Source organism: Coffea eugenioides, chromosome 6 (assembly GCF_003713205.1).
Source record: "Coffea eugenioides isolate CCC68of chromosome 6, Ceug_1.0, whole genome shotgun sequence".
Taxonomy (NCBI): domain Eukaryota; kingdom Viridiplantae; phylum Streptophyta; class Magnoliopsida; order Gentianales; family Rubiaceae; genus Coffea; species Coffea eugenioides.
The window spans coordinates 12,928,616-12,951,841 of record NC_040040.1 but is presented as its reverse complement, the minus strand read 5'-3'; the positions used below and the strand labels follow the sequence as shown (position 1 = coordinate 12,951,841).

The 23,226-nt window shown below is 36.1% G+C and overlaps 2 protein-coding genes across 2 annotated transcripts; both read right to left on the bottom strand.

Moving 5' to 3' along the window:
* Positions 1 to 383: 383 nt before the first annotated feature.
* LOC113773586 (28 kDa heat- and acid-stable phosphoprotein-like) lies at positions 384 to 2,136 on the bottom strand (the record flags this gene model as incomplete). Its single annotated transcript, XM_027318220.1, has 6 exons — positions 384 to 679; positions 770 to 835; positions 1,470 to 1,555; positions 1,699 to 1,733; positions 1,814 to 1,900; positions 2,062 to 2,136. Coding segments are annotated over 6 exons (384 nt in total), but the record flags the coding sequence as incomplete, so codon positions are not given.
* A 9,832-nt stretch (positions 2,137 to 11,968) lies between these two features.
* LOC113773584 (4-coumarate--CoA ligase 2-like) lies at positions 11,969 to 16,012 on the bottom strand. Its single transcript, XM_027318219.1, has 5 exons — positions 14,882 to 16,012; positions 13,155 to 13,353; positions 12,742 to 12,963; positions 12,543 to 12,640; positions 11,969 to 11,977 (listed from the first exon to the last, which is right to left on the bottom strand). Exons 1-5 carry the CDS (start codon positions 15,872 to 15,874, stop codon positions 11,969 to 11,971), a joined length of 1,521 nt encoding a protein of 506 aa, XP_027174020.1. The 5' UTR covers positions 15,875 to 16,012.
* Positions 16,013 to 23,226: the final 7,214 nt, after the last annotated feature.

Sequence of the window (23,226 nt, the reverse complement as noted above, 5' to 3'; positions counted from 1 at the left end):
TGAAGGATCAACTCAATGTTCGAGTATCATTCAACAAAGAAACAAACAATATTAGCTCTTGCATTGACCATGAACACAAGCTTGTGCAAGGCAAAAAATACTGGCACAAGGCGAAAATGAATACTGGGGATTGTGGAAGTGGAATATATAATACATCTCGAAAATAGTTTATGATTTTTTTTTGTAACTAAATTAAAGACGCTTCTGAATGACTCCTACCCCAAAGTTATCACTCAACTGCAGCCTGCAGGAATACTGCATGCCCGTATCAGCCCGGTACTTCAAGGGAGCCAAAACAACAGCCAAGCTGTTAACAGAGCAAACTCTGTGTCACAAGCTATTCAAATAGGTTACCTAGATCCCATTTTGTTTCAGAATTTCCGTAATTCAACAAAGACAGGCATACACTTCATAGAACCGTTAAGGCCAAATATACGCCATTGTGCAACTTGTGTTACAGAACATAAGGCAAAAATACTGAAAGGTATTGATCTTGTTTCAACAACCACGAATTGTCAAACTTATGAGAAACATCAGTCTTAACAATTGGCCAACATGGCTGTATAACAATCTTTAACTGTAGAAACTACTAACTGCTTTTAAACCATCAAAATACTAATTTCACATCTTGGAATCTATCAACCTCATTTGCGAGCTTCCACCTTCTTCTGCTCTTTGGCTGCAAGAGTAATCAACGAGACTTAGCCTCAAGTTGTAGACTCGGGATAAATAAAATAGCATGTTGAACAGTTAAAAAAATGAAAACTACCAGCTTTCTCCTCTTCACGTTTTTTAGCAGCCTCTGCTCTTTGTTGCCTTATAAGGGCTAAGCGTTCTGCAAGTTCAACAATGTTTAGTCGACATAAGTTTTGTGGAAGTACATCATCTTTCAAAACTAAGCAGCATTCAAGGCCGAGTATATCAGCCAATCAATCATCATCTCATCCGCAAAGAATGAAACAAAGATAATAAGTCAGTGTCACGCTTAGAAGTCCTAATCCACAAAGGCAATCACATATTAGTATGCCAAACACAAATAAAAAAGGAAAGAAAACACTGGGAAAGAATGGAGAAGATGCTAGATTTTTTCCAGATTTCAAATCTACAAGTAAACAAGGCCAAGGCTCAAGTTTGTGCAGGAAACTATATGGCATTTACAAAACCAATGGACCTCGGATTTTTACAGTGCCAAAAAAGGTTATTAAGTTAGCAACAGAAACATATCAATAAAAGAGATCCCACTCTTATGCTTCAAAAACCCATCAACTATAATAACATATACTGCTCCAGCATCATGCAAGTTGTAGATGAGCGCATTCAATTTAAGATGAATCAGATTGAGTTGTACAAAAACCATGCTCCAAGATCTTTTAAGAGTTATGTGACATGCTAAATTTTCTAATTTAAATGGAAAAATTCAAAGATAACACCTTCTAACAAAACTCAGTTGCAAACTGCAAATAGCATACCTAAATCTTTCCTCGCTTGTTCTGTTTTCCCCTGTTCTTGAAGCTTCATATACCTTTCATGGGCTTTCTGTCTTTCTATCTCCTCTCTGCAAACAAGAAAAGTTTGTTAGAATTGCAGAAAAAAATTCAAACATGAACCACCTACTGCAAAAACAAACAATAAAAATAGGAAATGCTTGATATAATCAATGTAGACTACTAGAAGAATAGACGAGTAACCATTACAAACCTTTCACGACGTGAAAGTTCAGTTGTTTTCTCCATCTGCAAAACACAAGGAACGGTTCAACCTAGATACCATGATATAATCAAAAGAGTGTACACATCATTTGAGGCTCTCTTACATCAATGTCTCTAGCTTTCACATTTTTTGGCTTAGCCAAATTGGGATTCTCAATCTGAATAACACCCTGGGTGCCTTTACGCTTCTCCTGACAAAAGAAAATACCAAAAAAAAGAAAAAAAAAGAATTGTAAGTTAAAGCACCTGCCTTTTCTGCAAAGAACTATAAATCGCACTAAACTATGCAATACAGTAATTTAAAAAGAGATACTATTCATGCAATACAAAGCCACAATTTACTTAGTTCCACCTCATCCTCAGATTCCTCTTCAGACTCTTCCTCTGATCTCACATCTTCTTCCACTTCAGCTTCTTCCTGAAGGCATCACAGATTTAACAAAATGTGTTTGTCAGAAAGAGCAGCACCAGAATACCTTTTTCTTTTTTGTTGTGTTTTTTTTTTTGGGGGGGGGGCCGGGGTGCGATGTTCCAATCAACATACAGTCTCAGAAAACCTTTAGATCCCAAGCATTTAAGAAAGCACAAATGGATATTTAATATTCACGAAATGGAAACAGATAAGTAACAGCTTGAAACCGTTCAACTATCCTGTCCCATCCAACACATAATACATTGACATCACCTCTTACCTAGAAGCTTACAAAACTATGCCAAATCTGACATAATCCACCAAGAGTAAATCAACTACCATTGGCATTTTATTCCACTTCTTTTGCACATTGGATGGACAGGGCGAGGACAATGGGACTTAATAATCTAAAACAATTTGATAACTATGATAGAAATCCTAGACTGATGTATCTCAAAATGAAAGCCAACAAAAGACGCATTTACTTGAATACCACTAGAACCTTAAAGACGCATTTAACTTATATACCACTAGAACTTTTCCTCCAACCCATCATAAGGGTCACTCTTCAAACTCGTCCCTATCCACACACTCTCTTCCTCTGCATCCCCCTTCCATATATCACAACTTGAGCCTTCCCTGCCTAATTATCTCTGGGGAATACAAGCCAGGGGTATCAGCTTTCTGAACATTACACTTTCAATACAGTAACCTAATTGCTTGCCAACTGAGCTCTCGATGTGGTTATGTGCTGAATAATGTTTGGTATAATAATGTGAATTGATTTTTTCAGCACTTCAAAGTTCAATTCTGCAGCAAAATTGAATTTTCCTTCTTTGTTACAAGTAAGGTATCATTACAATCCTCCGCAGTCAATAGAAAGCATAATCTTACTGACCCCTATTATTTTCGAAATGAATATAAGGGGGCATTTACTTAAATAAATTATACTTCTTTTCAAATAGTATTTCACATTTTATAAGAATTTGTAATATCCACTGTGACATAACATGATGCATCAAATGACATGCACACATGGAGAGATAAATTTGTACGAGGACAAGGTTCCCTCGATACCCTTCCTTCACATCCTCATGTGAGCGTTTTGGTGGCCTCCTAATGCTTGTGAACTGTAAAACTTCCTTCTGCAATAGTTGCAAGAAAAAACCCGTGGTTCTGATGGATTTAGCGGAGATGAGGATAAGGAAGATGTTGATCGGTCTAGGATTTGGTCTAGGTTGAGGTCATTGTTGGTTAGACCCAAGTTAAGGGCCGTGCTTGGTTCGTAATTCATGGTTAAGATTTGTCAAGGAAGAAGAAAAACAAGAAGAAAATTCAACTTGTACTAGAGAAATATGGGATAAGGTTTGAAATTTTTTATCAAGAAACTCTAGAGAAGAAATTGGAGTTCATGCAACGGACATAGTTAGGAAAACTAGCAGAGATAAGAGATAGCTGATGAGGTAGGTAAGTAAAGCGTGTTGAGAGGACGTTATATAGAAAATGTCAAGTGTGTGTTGTGTGTGAAAGAGGATGTCAAGGAAAAATCAAAGCAATCTATGAAAGGAAAAGAGGAGCAGAAAACTACAAAATTGGATTAGATTAGATATAAAGTGGACGAGGGGAAGTATGCATGTATGTTCTGTGTTGTATGTATACTAGTATCGAATCATATGGGGTGCTAAGGTTTACTGTACCTGAAGCCACAGATTAATAGGAGGTCTCGAGTTCAAAAATGGAGGAGATTGGATTATTTTCCACATGAGAGTGAGAGAGATCGAGACAAATACCTGCAAATATCAGTGGATGAATCAAATGGTTGTCGCGTCCATTAATGGCAGCATTCCAACTCCCTTGTCGGTCCATAAAAATTCTTGCAATTCTATAGTTGCTTTGTAGTTTTAAAAAAAAAACAGTATTTGAATAAAGGATTATGAAAAGGATTTGCAAATATACTACGTGATAATTATTTATTGTTTCTACATGTCTCACTTGTTTTTCTGTAGTCTAATAATGAATACATCGATTTTGGCCATCTAATCATGGGTCCAATCATGGCTTCGTTTTGGCTTGCCACCCTTTGTTTACTTAGGACAGAGAGAGGAGTTGAGATCTTGCTCTAAAATTCCAATTAAAGTACATGAAAGTGATTAAGATAACCCATCTTGACTAGACCAATTACGCAATATAATAATGCACCTCACATAATTTTCCCCAACTCACTTCTTCTTGCAATTAAAGTACGTTTTTAGGTTTGCTCCACTATTGACTATGCTACTGGGGTTCCATCTTCGAATCATCTTGCTTGTCCTCGCAAGTATGCATATGATTCTGATCAAGGCGATTCTTGTTTCATCTCCCTCCTGGAACGAATCTCATTGTTCCTTCACGGAGGTCCAAGCCTTCAGTTAATTGAATACATGTAGCTTGATTATTAATTTAGTACTAAATTATTGCCTCAAAGGTTTGTCGCCAATGATTTAGGTTGATTTGTCAAGGAAGACCTCATGTTTCTGGAGCTAATTACCTTGAATCAGCATGGATAGCAATAAAGAAATTCCAAAGAATAGTTTAGCCGTCGACAGGGGACAAATTTATACTCGTATCTTGAAACCAATACTTACGATCACTCCCTCGAGTCAAAACTTAACAGCCTCTGTCATTTCACAGTTTGGGCAACCACTGAAGCTTACTATAAATTAGTACTACCAATTTTTTCATTCAGATCCAAAGATGATGTAAATATGCCTGCATTCTTTCGTCTTCTATGCAAAAAAAAAAAAAAAAAAAGTGCTTAATTTTTTTGGGCAAAAACCTAAGTGGCCACTAAACTATTGGTCAGATTATGTTTTGGCCATCAACTATTTTTCGTCAGTAATTAGCCACTAAACAACTTAATCAGTAAATCCGTGACCATTTCGTGGATAATTGTTCTTAATCTGCGAAATTAACTGTACACGTGGCAAAGTACGGGATAATTTTGTTTAACAATTACGCGACCCTATTTCACAGATTAATTGCTAATTTTACAGATTAAGAGCAATTATCGACTAAATGGTCACGAGTTTACTGATTAAGTTGTTTAGTGATCAATTACTGACGAAAAATAGTTTAATGGTCAAAATATGATCTGACCAGTTGTTCAGTGGCCGCTAAGATTTTTTATCCTTTTTTGTAACACCAAGTTCCCGATAAAAGAGACATTGATTGGCAGACAATATTTTGCATAGTATATAAAACTAATACCATACAGGTGCTTGCAAGGAGCCATACGCTAAACATTTTTTTGGATCACCTAAAATTATTTTTAGATTGTATCATTTTCCATTAACGTACGGCTAGCGCTATTTGTCAACCAATCTGTTCCAAAATCATCTGCATAAACAATCTCTTGTTAGTGTATAAAGTCAAGCAATTAATACATTTAATTTTGCATAGTGTCATCAGCTCTGACCGCCTCAAAATTATTTTGTAACTTAATTAATCTGATCCACTAAAAATTCAATTTTGATTGGACTGCCCCTCTTACGTACTATTGTTTCACCAATCTTAAATCAACAGCCTATGAACCACTTGGAAATATATATATACATACATATATATATATATATATATATATATATATAAATGTAATGGCTAAGAGCCTAACGGACGACTAAGCTGTCTATCTACCCTGCATCACATCTCGAATGAATCTCTCTACCCTCAAATTTGACATTTCATTAAACCCACTAGTAGTGAAGGTAACTGAGCCAAGCACATGGGAATGCTCTATTTCCACTGTAGAAACAAGTATATACGAAGTAACGCAGAAAAACAATGGCAGAATTTGCTCCCTTTGAATAATTCATTCTAAAGAATGGGCTTCCTGCATTAGCATAAATAATAAAGATAACGTAACGTTTTGTAATCACGTCAACATAATCTTGGCTGTCGGCTATAATTGCGGTGACCATTGTCCGTTATTAGCGGACACAACATAATCTGAGACGCAACAAATTGTTGGAATATACTTAGCCATAAGATTCCAAGGCAGAAACATTAATTCCAAGTTAAGACCATTTTTATTTATTTATATGCAACGATTCCAAGGCATGTCTCTTCTTGGTACTTCATTAATCCCCACCGCACATGTCTCAGACCTTATCTTTACGAATAATTTACACCAAAACAATCCTTTTCTTGTTCTTTGCTGGCATGATCGATGGTTATGGACGCACCCCATTTTGCAAGCTCAAAAATAATCAAATGAAGTAAAATTGCTAGGAATTGCCTTCTCTTCATTTTAAGAAAATGTGCATATATATTTTAATGTAACCAAAGCAAACATGCTGCAGTAGAGACTGACAACCGTTTAAGGCCCTGGTTCTATCTTGGGGTTGAGACTTGAGAGAGGGGGAGACCGAGGAAATGGCAAAATTTAGACAGAAGCGGTGATGATGCGGTGGGGAGCCTGTGGTTTTTGCATCTAGAAATGGAATTTCCTATGTAGGAACTAAAAACTGAGATGTGTGGTGGACATGTTTGTGTTGTGTCGGATTTTTAAAGATTTATGGGGTCATCATGGAAGAAGGTCTGACCCATGATGACTCATGACTACTGCCTTCGCTTCTCTTCTCTTCTCTATCTACACGTGGATAATGACTCTTACTGTGTTTAAGTCATATACATGCGCTGTTCATCTCCCAATTCATCCTGCTTCTCTCGAGTATTGGAGTTTGTAAACTTCGAAGTAAGACTGTAATGGTTGAAACACGATGAATAAGATTGTGAAAAGATAAAGGCTCATCTCTTACTCTTTGTTGAAATTGCATATGTGTGCTGGTGCAGCTCCTGATGTTGAAAGTTGAAACTCGACTTTGTAGTATCTCTTCATGTTGCTTTTGTGGTGTTGCTTCGCTGCCATCCCATGACTTAAAAAAGGAGGGTCCCCCCGCCCCCCAACCCCCACCAGGACACTTTTGGTCTTCTATGCATTGTTCAACTTTCTTCTTTTTGAAATTTGGATGCATTACATTGATAGTATTTATTTTGGCTACAAGGGTGTGTCATAAAACAGATCAGAATCAATTCTCTCGTGCTTTTATCCAAGATTTGGTGCCATCAATGATGGCCAATTCTGATGGGGTAGGATGAGTATTACGACATTGCCTGCATGAGTGAACATGATTGCTTAATAAATTTTCATGCACGGATGGTTGATAAGATGACAGCACAAATAAAGATCAATAGTTGGTTAATTTAGGCACTATTTGTTTGTTTTGAGGAAATGGGAGGGAGAGGAAAGGAAAAGAAAGGAAATAGAGGGGTAATTAAGGTTTTTGATGTTTGGATTGATTTTTGAGGAGGAAAAGAAAAGGATTAGGAGGAAAAGGGAGGGACAAGATTTTGTTACTCTTTGTCAATCTACTCTCCATTCAAAAGTGGGCAGAAAATGGAGGAAAAAGATACCAAAATCAATGAAAATTTTAAATTTTCGTAAAAACCTTATCATGTGTTTATAAATTAGACTTTTAAATTATAGATAAAAACATAATTAATGCGTGATAGATTTCTTTCTTTTGCTTTCATAACTCAAATAAGATGGATGAACTCAAGTTTTCCTCTACTCTCCTTTCTTTTCTGTTCTTTTCCACTAAAGCTCTCTCCTTCCCTTCTCTTCCATCCCAATGGTGCCTTAGTTTACAAACATGGATTTTCAAGTAAGCGTAACTTTGAGTGGATTTCAGTAGGATTAATCCAACTTTGATCATGCCATCAAGAAAACCAAAATTCAACTGCAGTATTAATTACATCTGGGCATAAGGACTTCCTAGAAACAAGTTGCATTGGAGAAAAGATAAGTAGCATAGTCATATTTCATCAATGGACACGCTAGTTCCATAGTTGCTATCCAAAACTCCTACTATTGTCAACATCAATTTAGTCGCTATTGCACCTAACTAGGCCACATGAAATGACTCTCCACATATAGTCACAAGTATAAAATGCTGGAGTATGTCAGCATATCTAGTTCTGGCTAGAGTGGTAAAGGTTCTTAATGAACAATAGTAATTTCTAACACAGAAAAAGTACCCCAGTGATTATATGATTTAGATTTGAGAACAAAAAATGTTGAACAAAAACAAGCATCGTGATTAAAAGAACATTGATAAACCAGTGGGGTGGTAGCTTTGCCTGTCTTAACGATTTCTCTGCGTTACACCACCACAAGAAAAAGGAACCAGTGTGGTGGTAGCTTGAGATATATATTAATGATCTTTTTAGTGTTTATCCAACAAAAAATGTATGTTCAGAAAACCGAACATATTAGATGGAAACGTGTACAATTGTGCTTATCAGACTGGTTTCCTACGCACTATATAATGAAATTGTTCATAAAAGAAGACTTTGTTTAGGAACCAGTCTCCTGAATATTTGTCCTCCCCATCTTTCAAATTTTCCATTTTGGCCTTGCTTGCATTCTTTTTTCCCTTTTTTTTTTTGGGTTTATTCCTTTATGAGTGGAGGACATAAAAATGTGATTTTGGTACAGGTCTCAAGCGGTGGACAGCAGATGGAAATTTTCCTATTCAAGCATGCATAACTATAGTGTCGAGGTAATGGTAACGACTGTACAGGAAACCAACAATTTGTAGCAGTACCACATTGTTCAGCATTATTTCTTTCGCAGGATTTATTTCTTTCCTTTTTGTTCCTTTTCTTTTCTTTGTGCATGTTTGAGTGCGTTCATGAGCATCGTCAGTATATGTATTCTACAAAGAAGTTTCTTGATCATTTGACTTGAAAAGGTAAAACTTTCGTCTCTTTTTGGATAATTTTGCATTTTGAGCATTCACTAACAAGAAGAGGAATATCCAATGATGATATTATTGAAATCTTGAACACTTTTTTACTAGTACTAATGAATGATTAACCTTATTTTACTTTTTCTTCTTTTGAGAAGATGAAATTCGGATGACCATCACAACTTAGTTACATTAGCAACATTATTTTACCGTACCTACAATTGTCACGAGATCCCCCCATAGAGCTATAAAATAATGGTTTGAGTCACTTTTCAAGAGGAGCGTCCAAATTAGAGCAGCCAGCTAATGGCATTTCCCTTCCTCTTTGACATTGATCTATAGGCCAAATCTTTCACCAATTTTCATGTTCAAATTTAAAGACAAAAATGCGTGGGGATTCAACTTTTCCAAAGAAGCTGTTCGTTTGATTGTCATCATATCATGGTGTTGAGATGTCGCTGAGCTGTTGGGTCTTGGTTTTGGACCTATTTTTGGGTCTAGTCCGTTTGATTATTTGATTGTATATATATACACCTTATACTCAGTCTGTAAATAATTCTAATTCGTTCCAACCCTAATAAAATCTGATTTACTCCAAAATTGTTGTTGTGTTCTCCTGTTTTGTTGCGTCTGGTACAACACATGGACAGAAAGAACGGACAGAAACAAATTGAATTTTGGATAGGCATCCGTGAGCCATGATGCACACAGGGTTCTCATGTTTCCAAAGATTTGGAGGGTTGCCTTCTGGTTTTCGTACAAAGATTTGGAGGGTTGCCTTCTGGTTTTCGTACAAGTTGAAATCTGGACCCTCATTGGTGGAATGGCACGCCCGGTTCTGGACCTTCTGCTAAGTCTGAACTGAAGAATATATGGACAAATAGCGTAGAATGGGACAAATCACATTACGATATATATACGACTAAAACTCTAAGCCCCCTTCTCCTCTCTTCTCTTCTCCTCCATTTTCTCTTGCATACTTTGGAAAGCAAAAGCACAGTGCAGAGAGAGTAGAGAATTATAGGTGGCAGACAGAATTGCAACATAAGTTGACCCTAGAAATTGACACGTCGGCTATTGGAGGCTGATGTGTCACCACTTCAGTCCTTGGAGTGGGGGTCATGAGAATATTATGATTTTTATGATCTCTCTGTCTCCTGCGTTCAAAAGAGCTGCTGTACCAATGGATCAGTTTTTGTGTTTTGATATGGGATTGAATTCATGGCCTTTGAGATCACAATTGCCAGTGGAGAAAACGTACAACTTGATAAGGAATGAACCCCGAATAAAAGATAAGGAAAGGGGAAGAAAGGGCTAGAGTTAACAAACAAGTGTCGCCAATAGCAAAAAAACAACCATGAATACACTACTACATTTTTCATTATTCTCAAGTGTTAGCTTTTGCCCTAAAGTTTAGACAACAAACACATAACATAGGTGGTGCAGTGCAAATATCGATAGCATTTCTTATGGAAAGTACACAAGAAACTCTCAAGTGCAGGTCCAATTTTGTTTGAGCTGCGCATGCAATTAATCTCTCCGATGCCAAAATGATTATGCAAGATCTCTGAGGCTTTTAGTCCGCTTATACATGTACATATGGGTCCGTTTGAATGGTATGTTTCTTTAGATTTTTGTCTAATATTTTATCTAATTTACTGTTTATCCCAAAAGTACTTTTCAAAAGCTCTCTTCCTTTTCTGCCTACCATTGCCTTCTCACCGCCCACCACAGGCAACTACTTCAACCACCAATATCCAATTAATTTTTTTTTTTTTTTGGGAAACTTATTGGGGTTTTGAAATGTTGTCACTGTAAATGGTTTAGAAACACTTTTTCTTGTGGTGAATACCTGTACATATTCTGATATTCAGCAATAGAAATGATTTTTTCTATACCAGAAAATTAACCCAATATTCTTTCCTTTGCATCTTGAGAATCACCCGTTCTTACCAGCATAAACCAACCAATCACCAAAGCATTAAAATTTGGTGGGGTGGGAGGTCAAGGGTTCAAATCTTATCTCCTATCAATTGTCATATTAAGTAGTTCTGTTTAAAAAAAATTCAGACGGGTGCTAGAAAAAAAAAATCAGCATAAACCACAAATCCAAAATTCGGCATATTGGGTCCTTCTAACACATGTCCTTGTTCCCTAATGAGACTAATGGGCTCGTTAGGGGTTCTTATTTTATGAGGCTTCGCTCTGGGTCGTACAAGGTTGCATGATCGGCTCACCAAAGTAATTCGCTGTAATGGGTAAGCGTTATGGCAGTGTCATAGATGATGGACCACTTGGAAGTTGAATTGAAGCCCAAGCTCTTGGAGATATAACTGCAATCTGGGGAGTTGGTGCTAATATATATATATATATATATATAACTTTTTAAGCGTACGACGACGGTGTTATGATTTTTTTTATATGAATAATTATAGATGTCTGTCTCATGTGTATGATTCAAATTTCAATTTTGAATTTGTATTATATGAAATTTTGAATTTATATTATATAATATAATCTAAACTTATTAGTTTAAAAAAATTATACACTAATAGTGTATAAAAAACTTACTCTAAAAAGAAAATAATGGAACCAAAATCCACCCTGAAGTCGTAAATTGAATTATTGAATTACACCATTGTCTAGTGGTTAAAGTTTCAGCCTCACAATCTAATCTTATTTGTAATTTGTATTACAACTCTAGTCTAGTGTACTACAATTGTGAAATACATGTACTATTTAAAAGGGAAAAAAAAAAAAGGCAATAGATATTGAGAAACAGAATAACATATACATAAAGAAAAAACAAAATGACATCTATCCGATAATCATCTAGCTCAAACCTTGTCCAATAGTCTTTAGTCATTTGGAAAATAGCATGTTCTATCATCATAATATACATAACCCAAGAAAGAGAAAAAGAGAAACAAAATCAACTTGAGTTGAGGATGAGAGGAGATCTGACACCAACAACCAAAGTATACACCAGAAACATATAAAAGTATACACTTTCTCTCCTTTTCTCCCAAAACGCATACAAATTAACAGCGTTGTTGTAGCTAGAGAACCTGTTATATAAAAATATATAATCAGCACTCCTAATTGCAAGCAAGCTTCAGCTTTGCCAAGGCCTTAGCGCTCTTAGGTGCCTTTCTCAATTTTTTGCAGATTGGAGCTTTAGGAATTTTATCCATGAAAAAACACCGATGGATTCGCTTAATAAAAAATGCACCTGCACAACATAAAATAACGCCGAACCCACCGCATAGTTAATCTGCAGACGAGCTTAATTCTAAATATGTTGTGAAAAAATGACTTTTTTTTTTTAAAAAAAAAAAAAATTCCTAATAGGGGAAGAGTAGGATTTTCCGAGATAGAGAGATTAGAACTCAAACCCTCTACAATTAAGAGTTTTAATTTTTAATCACTAGATCAAGATCTGTTCGAACATTGATGAAAATGAACTTCAAAGTAGCGTGTTTCGGAATTGTTTTCCCATTTTATGAATTTTTTAATTGGCAATAGCTTATACAGCATTAAATGTGAGCTCATGTTTTAAAAAGATAAAGTCCATTTTTTGTGTTGGTAGGTTCCTCCCTTTTTTTTTTTTTTTTTTTTTGTTTTTGGTTTTACCTGGTTTGAGAATAAATTGTTTGATCTCATCCTCGGAAATTTTGGAACCATTTGCTCTGACCCCAAAAGGCCAACAGGAACTTCTCCAGCTGCCTCATCTTTCATGCGCCAGTTACATTAATTAGCACTGAATTCAACAAAAAAAAAAAATGTACATACGGATTACTTAGATGGTGAAGAAGTGCCGAGTAACACTTACGAGACAACAGACTGCATGCAAGAAATACATAAGGGTGAGGAAAATGAGCAGGCTTCGCAGCTCTTGCAGGTGCCACTTGAAACCCTTTATACTTGATTAATTCCTTCAATCGGTCCACTATGAAAATTTCATCATCATCATCAATGTACCCTATATCTCCTGTGTGCAACCATCCTTCTTTGTCGATTGTATTCTCAGTTGCCTCCGGATCATTAAGGTAACCTGATTACCAATCAGTGCTCATCAGATGTCAGCCAAATATTCTGTTTTTCTTTTTTGGTAACTCTACTCGTCATAGTTATTTAGTCAATCAAATATTCTGTGTCTTTGCAGTCCATTTTTTGTTCTCTTTTCTTTTTTTTCTTTTTCCGGTGGGTTTTGGATTTCTGAATTTAGTATTGGGCATCATCTACCTTTCATGATCTGATCGCCTCTGATGCAAATTTCTCCAGCTTGATTGCGGGGTAGAGAGAGATTAGTTTCGGGATCTACAATTTTCATTTCAGCATTTCTCACAACTGTCCCGCAAGCACCTGATTTGACATCAAATGGCTCCTTCGCAAACGCTAAGCACATGGACAGCAGAGGTCCTGCCTCAGTCATGCCGTATCCCTGACCCAATAATATTGCCATCACAATTCAAGAACTCAAAAGAGCATGAAGACTTTCTACTCGAAACAATTAAACACACGTGTTACATGTCCAATAATTTTGTTAAACCAGTCATCTTTTGTCACTTTCATTTCTCGTACACCACAACATTTACTGGGATTGAAAGGACAAGAAAGAAAAAAAATCAAACATGGGGACAAGCAGAGATAAAAGTCAATATCATGAATTTTCTTGTTCTTGAGAAAAAGACGCGGTAGGTGAAGATTAACAAGGACCATGAAATATAAACCCGAGAAGTGACTTGCCACTGACCGCACCAAAGGGAAGAAGGCGACGTTCCTTCACGAAGAGGATGGGGTTAAAACTTAAAAGAAGGAACGGGTATACGTACAACCGATTGCCGTGGAATCAAGGAAGATGAAATGCTTTTGCTTACACGACAAAAAATAGATGGGACCAACAGAAAAAAATAATAATAATAGTGGAAAGTGCGTAATTTGGTTAGATTTTCCAGCTTGAAAGTATGCTTTACTGCAATCAATAGCGTGTCATAGATTGCCATAAAAACTTGTTATTGCTGATCTGCCGACTATTTATATATTTAGTATAGTATGTGAAACTCCTTGGAATTGCAAGCTCTATATATTGCAACATAACAACTTCAGATCACGTGACATCTTGTAGCAGTAATTTCGGAAGACAAACATTTAAGGTTGCTCTATAAATTCAATTATGTGAGAACTTTGAGGCCAATGAGAAAAAAAAAAGAAAAAAAGAAGCAAAATCTCCACTAGCAAGTTACGCGATGATCGACTCGGACACCCATGTGTCGACAAAAAAAAAAATAAAAATTCGGCGATGGTGGCAAATCTTTAATGCAATCACGCACTGAAGTAATGGCAATATGCATCTAGTAACGCCAAGAATGGCAGGAAGGGGATGACATCCGCTTGAAATTGGCCCCCCACTAAATATTCAACCGGACAAGGATTTTCTAGCCTAAGAATCCAAGAGAAGGCTTAGTGGATACAAGTCCTACACTGAGGCTCCATCTGGAATTGCGTTAATTTATAAAGAAGTACTTTTGATAAAAGTTCTTTTAAATTATCAAATATTGAATTTCTTAAATTACAAAAAATTAATTATCAAACATTTAATAGTACTTTTAGTGCTTAAAAACATTTTTTTTTTCTTTTTTCAAATGCATCGCAACTTCCAAAAGGACCCTAAATTTACCTTAATATATCGGTACCACTGTAAAGAAAGCCAGGCATGTTCTGTTTTATAATTGTTTCATCTTTCCAGGATACTTTTTCTGCCTTCCCATATTCTAATTTACTTAATGTTGCTACCTCTTCCGCCTTCCCATAATCTATTTTACTCCATATCTACCAATCTTTTTCCTGTCTTTTTCTTTTCTTGATTGATATGAATTCAAGTACTGATGAACTTGCTCCTACATAATTAATTCTTTTTGACTAGTAGTAGTAAATAAATATGGGACAAAATTGCTCAAGAATATTTTTACCTGTCCAAGCACTGCCTTTGGGAGCTTAGCTCGAACGGTGTCCTCGAGCTCCTTCCCCATGGGTGCCGCGCCGGACATCACCATTCTTATGGATGAAAGATCATACTTATCCACCACAGGACTTTTGGCAATTTCCAAAACAATTGGTGGCACAAATGGAGCAATTGTCACCTTATATTTTTGCACAAGCTCCATTAGTGCATTAATCTCAAACTTTTGCATGATCAAAATTGCCGCACCAACTCTTAGCCCACAAAGCAACACAGAATTGAGTGAATATATGTGGAACAAAGGCAAAACGCACAATATCACATCTTCCTTGTGAAAATAAAGATTGGGATTTTCTCCATCAACCTGCTGAGCAACACTTGTGACCAACCCTTTATGCGTCAGCATGACCCCTTTTGGTAGACCAGTGGTGCCTGATGAATAAGGCAGTGCAACGGCATCGTTTGGACTGATTTTCACGGCTGGAATGTCTTTTTCGTCAGCCGACGACAGCTCCGAAAAATGCAAACAACCCTCCGGAGGGGCATCAGTGCACATGATTTTGACATTATTTTCTTTAGCAAAGTCCATCACTTTCTCAACATAACAGGATTGTGTGATGATCAGCTTGGCTTTGGATGCTTTTGCTTGCTTTTCGATTTCAGCCGGCTTGTAAAATGGATTGGCAGTTGTACTCATGGCCCCCCGGTAGGATGCTCCGAGAAGTGCAAATGCAAATTCAGGTGAATTTTGGAGCAAGAGCATGATAACTTCACCTTGTTGGATGCCAATTTTGTCGAGGCCGGCAGCAACTTTACGTGCAATGAGTTCAACATCAGCATAGGTGTAGGTGTCCCCTGTGGTGCCATTGATCAGGCAAGGACGCTTGCAGAATTGGGGTATGTTTTCAAAGCAATATGAATGCAGTGGGAGGTGATTAGGGATGTATATATCAGGAAGTTTTGATCGGAAAACAAGTTCTTGTTGATCTTGCTTAGTCTCCATTTTGATTTTTGATGGAGCAGGGCAAGAAAAATGACTCAAGGAAAGGTGGCAAGAGGAAATTAATGACCAAGGAAAGGTGAACTTTTGGTTCTTGGTAGTTGTTTGAGAGCCTTTCCTGGTTGGTTTGGGGGTTGTGGATGGGAATAATATACCCACAAGGTGGAGTAGGTGATGGTAGGGGAAAGCTGCCAAAATTTAATTTGATTTGGATTAAGTTAAAATATGTTTTAAGTTGCACCTGCAGAGTAGGAAACCACAAATTTGAAAAGTATGTCCCTCTAGATGGACTTAATTGTTCAACCTAGAAAAGTTAAAAGAATGCATTTAGGGAAATAAATTCAGTTTGCACCACTTCTGGCAAGTTAAATCATCTCACTGTGTTAAAATTAGTCTTCTAATAAAGGGATTTGCAACCTGCGATGTTAGTGAAGTAACATTAAACTAATTTAAGCAAATTTTACTCCCTCATTAGAAGTCATAAATGTTGTGAATCTTCGACTTAATTTCAAAGCCTGAAATAAAACCAGAGAGGCACTCCACTAAGTACGAGCCTAGCCTTGCTATTTTGTACGTTGCGGAAATCAGATAAACATCCACCGCGGGTGTGTACGAAGTACAATAATGTCTTACTATTAACTGCTGTATTGACAAAGCCAGTGGTTGGTGAAACGGCGCCTATTCTCCATATCGACAAGAAATTATTTGCTTGAGGCCAAAACTTGAAAAGTATAATGCACCTGTCACGCCTTGAACAGGCCATGTAAATGTAGTAGGTGGCGGAATCAAACACATCACTTCTTTTTCCTTCCAAATGCGCTTTAATATATGGGATTTTGTTGTTGTATGGTGTGGTGTGTTCTTTCTCCCCCCGATCAATTGGAATATTGCTCAACTTTGAACTTTCACAATCTTACCTAAATTTTTGAATATTTTAAAAGGAAATTAATTTCATGCTGTTATATAAGTTTGCCGTATTCAACTTAAAACATCCAGGTGCACTAAAAAACTTGTTTTATTCCCAATATTTAGGCAACAAATTGGTTGAATGATGCAATCTAAAAATCCAAGTGACAAATTGTCTATGCATTAGTCTTTGATTTGGGGAAAAAATTGACAACTTAGGCAACGGATTTGCCACATTAGAAACTAAAACGTGTGTCTTAAATTCTAGTTATGCAACGAAGTAAAACACAAAAATAATTAAAAAAAAAAAAGAATTGCCTTAGAAAATAATTAATGACTATTATTAGCACTTGCTGAGTCAATGAAAGCTCATTCTTTTCTTTACTAATAATATGAACAATAAGTTGGTACCCGAAATACCCAAGAACCCTCGGAGGCTGGAGCCAGGGGTCCGGCCAAAGCGGACGGAGACCTAAAGATTCTAACGGTGAAGTAAACTAAAGAAGACCCGCTCTAATGGCCCACTTTACCATCTTTACCTACTACTGCAATCTCATCCATCCAATTAGGATCCACTTTTTTTTTTTTTGGGTGTTGTGGAGATTGACGTCTTGTTGACATAAGACATACGCGATCACTCCCCAATTCTAATTTCTAAGTGAATTTGACTTGATCATTTGGCAATTGGCAAATCGCTTTTCTGTATGGAGATTCTTGCTTGAATTAGTGGGCATGCATTACAATTTCAAGGGTATATGGGTTTTTTTTTTTTTTTTGGCATACGAGGGGAGAGGCTGAGCCTCTTAAACAGCTGCTAGACGTGTGGTCGCAGCCCTAATAATATCCATTTCTAGCAACATCCTAAGCCCTGCAGGTGGGTCTATGATGAGCAGCAATCCTGACACCTGATTAATGCTCCATTTTGGAAGCCAATCTGCACATCTATCTCCTCTATTGGCCTCTCTCCATGCATGCTGATGATGACATTTGCAAGGACCCTGTTGCCATAATTTCTGATCTGCCAAACCATGTTGTGATAAGGGGACTCGCAACCTGCTGTTCTAATAAGCTCAAGGAAAGGGTATATGCGTTTTGATGTACGTGTAATGTGTAGCAAATCATGAGTAGGTAGTAGGTAGTACTTCTCTCTCTCTTTTTTTTTTTTTTTTTTGTCAAGGTCAACTTCTATATATAAGGTGGTACTTCTCTTTCGGGATCCCAAATAAGAGCATTACCCTTTTAGAGCTTATAAGCTAACACGCTGTTGGAAAGGGTACATCACAAAAGGCCTAATATACGAAATAGATATTTGACTTTAATCCAAAATTTTATGATAGTAAGTTTCCATCTCTTATCTATAAATTAAATATTATTTCTTTTTTTTCCCAAATAAGTGTGGACATATGTCTTGTACTCGTGAACTTAACACCTCAATTGGCTTTGTTTCGATTGTGATTTTTTACAAAAAAAAATTTACGTTTTCTGTGAACACATTTCTCAATCACGTTTTTACTTCACATGCATCAAATCCGCAACGGATCTTTTGTCTCACTCTCTATGCCACTTTTTGTCCCACTTTTTGTTATATTGCTATTGCTCCTTCATAAATATCATATTTTAGTTCTTTTTTATTTTCTTAAGATTCAATAACTATTAATTGAGTAAAACATAAATACAATAGTCTCAAAAAAAATAATATATAATATAAAATTTAAAAAATACAACAGAAAATTCATGAAAAATCTCTTATGCATTTTGATTTTTTGAATTTGTTAAATTTTGTGTATTACTCAGTTACTAATAGTTATTAGATTTTAAGCAAACAAAAAAAAACTAAAATATAATGTTTATGAAAAAGAAATAACAATATAATAAAAAGTGAGACAAAAACTAACATATGGAGTGGGACAGAAGATCCGTCACACATCAAATTACTACAGTATATTTTTTTTTATATAAAAATTCCTAAAAATAGCAATCCAAAGAGTTCTAACATTGTACATTCCTCTCATGGAAGAGACGAGGGAGGGTTGAATGTGCACTCCGCATATAACAGGCAACAAAAAGGACCACAAATGCTAAAATTTGTTGTCTTACACCCAATCAGTGATCAATCACAACTTAAAAAGGTGAATAGTAATCATTCATCATAATCATATGTAATTGGAATGACTCATTGTTTAGTATGGTTAGTGCACAAGAGCGGCTTCGCGTGCTGTCCTCCCTACTTGCTTATATTAACAAAAAAATGTTTGATTCCGCTTAATTTCCGACCGTTCTATTCAATTTGGATTTCATTTGTTGATATTATTTTTCAAAAAGTATTGCTGTGGTATTTTCTTTGAAATGAGTATACGGTGATTATTAAAAAACGTCGAAAACATGTTAAATGAATGTTGAAAAAAACTTCATCCAGAAGAGAAAAACAAAGGGAGTGAATCGTTCCAGACAACCACCTCCATGCTAGAGTTGGTGGCTTGGTGGCAAGTATTAGAGGCTATTTTGTTGGATTAGTTCAACAACTTAATTGCAACGTCAGCGTATTCAGCAAACCAGCCCGATAACGAAAAGAAATAGAACCCGTGAATGTGATTAGGCAAGCTTGATAATTAGTCGTTAAACTGTCCTTACTCATTAGCGTTTCTACGATATGCAAATAGTTAATTACGCAGAAACCTATAACTCAGCTAAATCAGTCATACCCCTTGAGGTATCAAAAAGTGTCACCTAGACACCTTTAATTCTGACTAAGTGCTAAGTACGCTCCTTCTGCCTTGTTTGGATTGCAATTTTCTACCCAAAAATTTTTACGTTTTTTATGAATAAATTTCTCGATTATCATTTTATTTCACATACATTGAATCGCTATAATAATTTTTTATTTTTTTTTTTACAAAAACTTCTAAAAATAACAATTCAAACAGAGTTGACTACATGTCAACGATACTAGCCAAACATTATGCGTTAGGGGTTCATTTTAGGAGCTACCAAAGTTCCAATAAAAACACACAAAAAAGAAAAGCCTCCAGAAAGATTTTCCTTTCCCTTTTTAAACAAAAATGTGTAATCATGAATAGTGTATATTGTTTTACTTTGAGTTTGTCTAACGAGTGGACACTCGGATGTTACTAAAAAAGTAAAATAAATTTAAAAAATGTATAAATGTAAAAAAAAAAAAGATAATAATTATTAATATATACATTCATATAATACGTTGGACGTGATTTAAATGTATTAACAAATTTCCATTAAGTAACTATTTTTACTATTGCACGTGAAGAGAGAAACTCAATACATAGAGAAATAAAATGAGAACGCGTTGACTGTTGAATTCTCACCTAACACACATACAAATCAGAATCGTGACGAGGAATATCCAACTACCTTGTGTAATTGACACAATTACAACCCAAGGTATGGACATAGTCTTGGTCAAGTAAATATTCTGTTACATGTCCTCTTTAAAATAAAAAAAAATAAAATGTTAAAACTGTTCGATTACATGGACAATACAGTTTTTTATTTCCATTTTAATTCTGACGTAAACATCAACTGGACATTATCAGAAGCAAGTGAAAATGTCTGTTTGATAAACCCAAGTCTACTCCTATAAGAAAATGGGATGGCCCAAGAAAATTAAGAAGCCGAGTCCAAAGTCGCCGCAGTCTCACCAACCCCAGCTAGAAATTTCTCTCTTTCCCGGAAGTGTTAAGAATTTTGCACTTGTTTTGAGGAGCTTTCTTCATCAAGAATCAAGATACCCCAGACGCAGGCACGTAACACTTTACAATGCCTGCCTAGGCTATTTACTCGACACGAAAAAGAAACGTATACGCTTCAAGGCGTCAAAAATAATTTGTTGTCAATTATGCATCGTACGTTTTCCAATTTTGTTACTAATCTAGACGATTTTTTTTCTTTTTTTTTTTGGGTATCAATTTTTAACTTCTTCGGGCCAATGAGAACTAGCTAGATCACTCAGAGACAACCCTTTTCTTTTAACATGCGACTCTCGTTTATTGCATTAGTTTTCCTCTTCCAATACTACATTTGAAAACGAAAGGGTAAGAAGCAATGGAATCAGTACATTTGGGGAAAATTGTGGAGACCAAGATACAATCACTTTGGACATATTAGCATAATATGGCCAGGCGTTTGGTTCTTTACAGACAAAAGGAACGACCAGAACTTGGGTGCTTTTGATTCATTTGTGCGAAATTAATCATGTGAAAAAAGGCATTAAACATTGCAGACATTTTTTTGCTTTCATTTAGTGCTCATGCAGCCGGATTGGACTCAGGATCTTAAAATTGTAACCACTTAATTTGTCACCCTGGATGAACTATTTTTGATAGCCGCCCCAGCCCCCAAAGTCCATTTTTTCTTTTTAAGTAGCTTGGGCAGGCCACCCACTGCGCTGCCAGTACCTAACGTTGTTGGTTACTTTTGTTATATTTGTTTACTAAAGAGTTTGAGTGAGAGGTTTTAATGCATCATTTTTTACCTATAAAAAAGAAAAAGAAATCAGCTTGTATGTATCAGAATACAATCAATAAAAAAGGACGTATTTAAATTTATACCTCATGCCAGATTTCATAAGCTTACTCGATGCTTAGGCCTCTGCGTGGCAATTTCACCTTGCAGATAGGACAGAAGGAAACCAATACAAGGAACAAAAAAAAATATTGAGTATCAAATTTGAACATTCCATTTGGCAAGTGAGTTTTTTAAGTGTTTGTTTAAAATTTTACTGTAACTTACTGTAGAAGTTGTAGAAAATTTTTTTGAAGCGCGCATGTAAATTTTTGGATATTTTGAAATGTATAATTTTAAAACTTTGAAAAATTTTTTGAAGTTACTATAATTAAAGTTGTTAAAAAACTTGTAATAAACAAGCTTGTGCAAACAAGGCTATACTTGCCAAACAAGGCTATAACTTACAACGAGCAAAACATTAAAATGATTTGTTAACTTGTTCAAAGATACTGAAAAGCCAATGTCAGTTCTTAACTCTTTACACAAGTGAATTAGGATTTACCTAGATGGCTTCAACTGACTTTGAGGTGTGTTCTTCTTTTTCCTTTTTTTTTTTTTAATACAAGTTAAATAGAGAGTAGTAAACTAGATTAGAAGCTTACACCTATGTCTATATTTAGGGTACAAACAAGGCGAGTCAAATCGAGTTTGGGAGTAATCTAATCGAGTTTGGCTCAATATTACTAGATTCGAATTCGATCTAACACCTAGCATTAAAGTCAACTCAAGATCAAATTTTAAAACTCAAGTCTAGTGGAGTTCAAGTTCTAGCCTTATTAAAATCAAATAAATATAAGAAATAATTTTATATTAAGTGTTGGATCATAGGCCCCGCTTCACCAGTTTGGTGAAGGGCTTGGCCCATTAGTGGCTGGGTTAATTGCGTCTATCGGCCTCGGAAATACATTTGAAAGGCTTTCCGGCTTAGATTGTCATTGGAAGATCCATTAGAGAAGATCCATTAGTGGAGGATGGGTAGAGAGAATGGGCGAGGCGAGGACGGATACTGACAGATCTGAAGTTGGCCCATCTTATGAGGATGTTTGTCAGCTGAAAGTTGTGACGCTTTCCCCACAAACCATTGCTATAATTTGTCCACAAAGTTTGAACGAATGACTCGACAAATATCTGGACCTTATTAACACCGAAGAAATGCTTTTCCAGATTTAATGATGCCCATTGGAGTAGTGTGAATAGTCCATGCACTCTTTGTATTTCTGCTTCAAGTTCTTGCACTAGAATTACAACGATTCTGTTTTTGTGATTATGTTCAACATTTTGAAATTACCGTATGTTTGTTACAGTAATACTTTACGGATTGAACTTACAAAGAGCCTACAATTAGGTCATATTTGTGACCTTCATCAACTCAAGATATTCCTTAGTGTGAAAATGTAGATTAAAGATAAATCTAAAGGAGATTTTTCTGTTTCGAATCATTTAAACGGCGGAAAATAAGGGCTTGGACAAGCTCAATCGGTCCTTGAAAATTACAGCCAAAATTTAAGATCATCCTTATTTGCAGTAGACAGAGTATTTTTTTTTTATTCTTGTTGCTAGGTGTAGCTTTTAACTCAGCCCCCACCGTTTATTTTCTTTTCTTTTTTCTTTTGTGAGGCAGATTTCAGGACCATCCTCCATCAGGTTTTTGCTATTAATGTCTTACACAACAAGTGACAGGACAATTTTGCAAGGCAATTTTGATAAAAGCTTAAATCAACATATTCAGCATATGGCAACTCTTTCAAACTGGACTCTTGCAGCTAGAGATGTCCGTGTAGCTTCTTTATTAGCAACCCCCCCCCAAAAGAAAAATGGAAAATTAACGTTTTGGAGGCCTCAACAGTCGTACATTCAATCACCCAAAAAAATTAATACTCACAACAAGCCATATTGTCTATATAACTAATGGT

Coding starts and splice junctions, on each gene's coding strand:
- LOC113773584 (XM_027318219.1), bottom strand. CDS start 15,874: ATGGAGACTAAGCAAGATCAACAAGAACTTGTTTTCCGATCAAAACTT. Junction 12,964..13,154: donor AGGCGATCAGATCATGAAAG/GTAGATGATGCC, acceptor ATTGGTAATCAG/GTTACCTTAATGATCCGGAG. Junction 12,641..12,741: donor TGCATGCAGTCTGTTGTCTC/GTAAGTGTTACT, acceptor GGCGCATGAAAG/ATGAGGCAGCTGGAGAAGTT.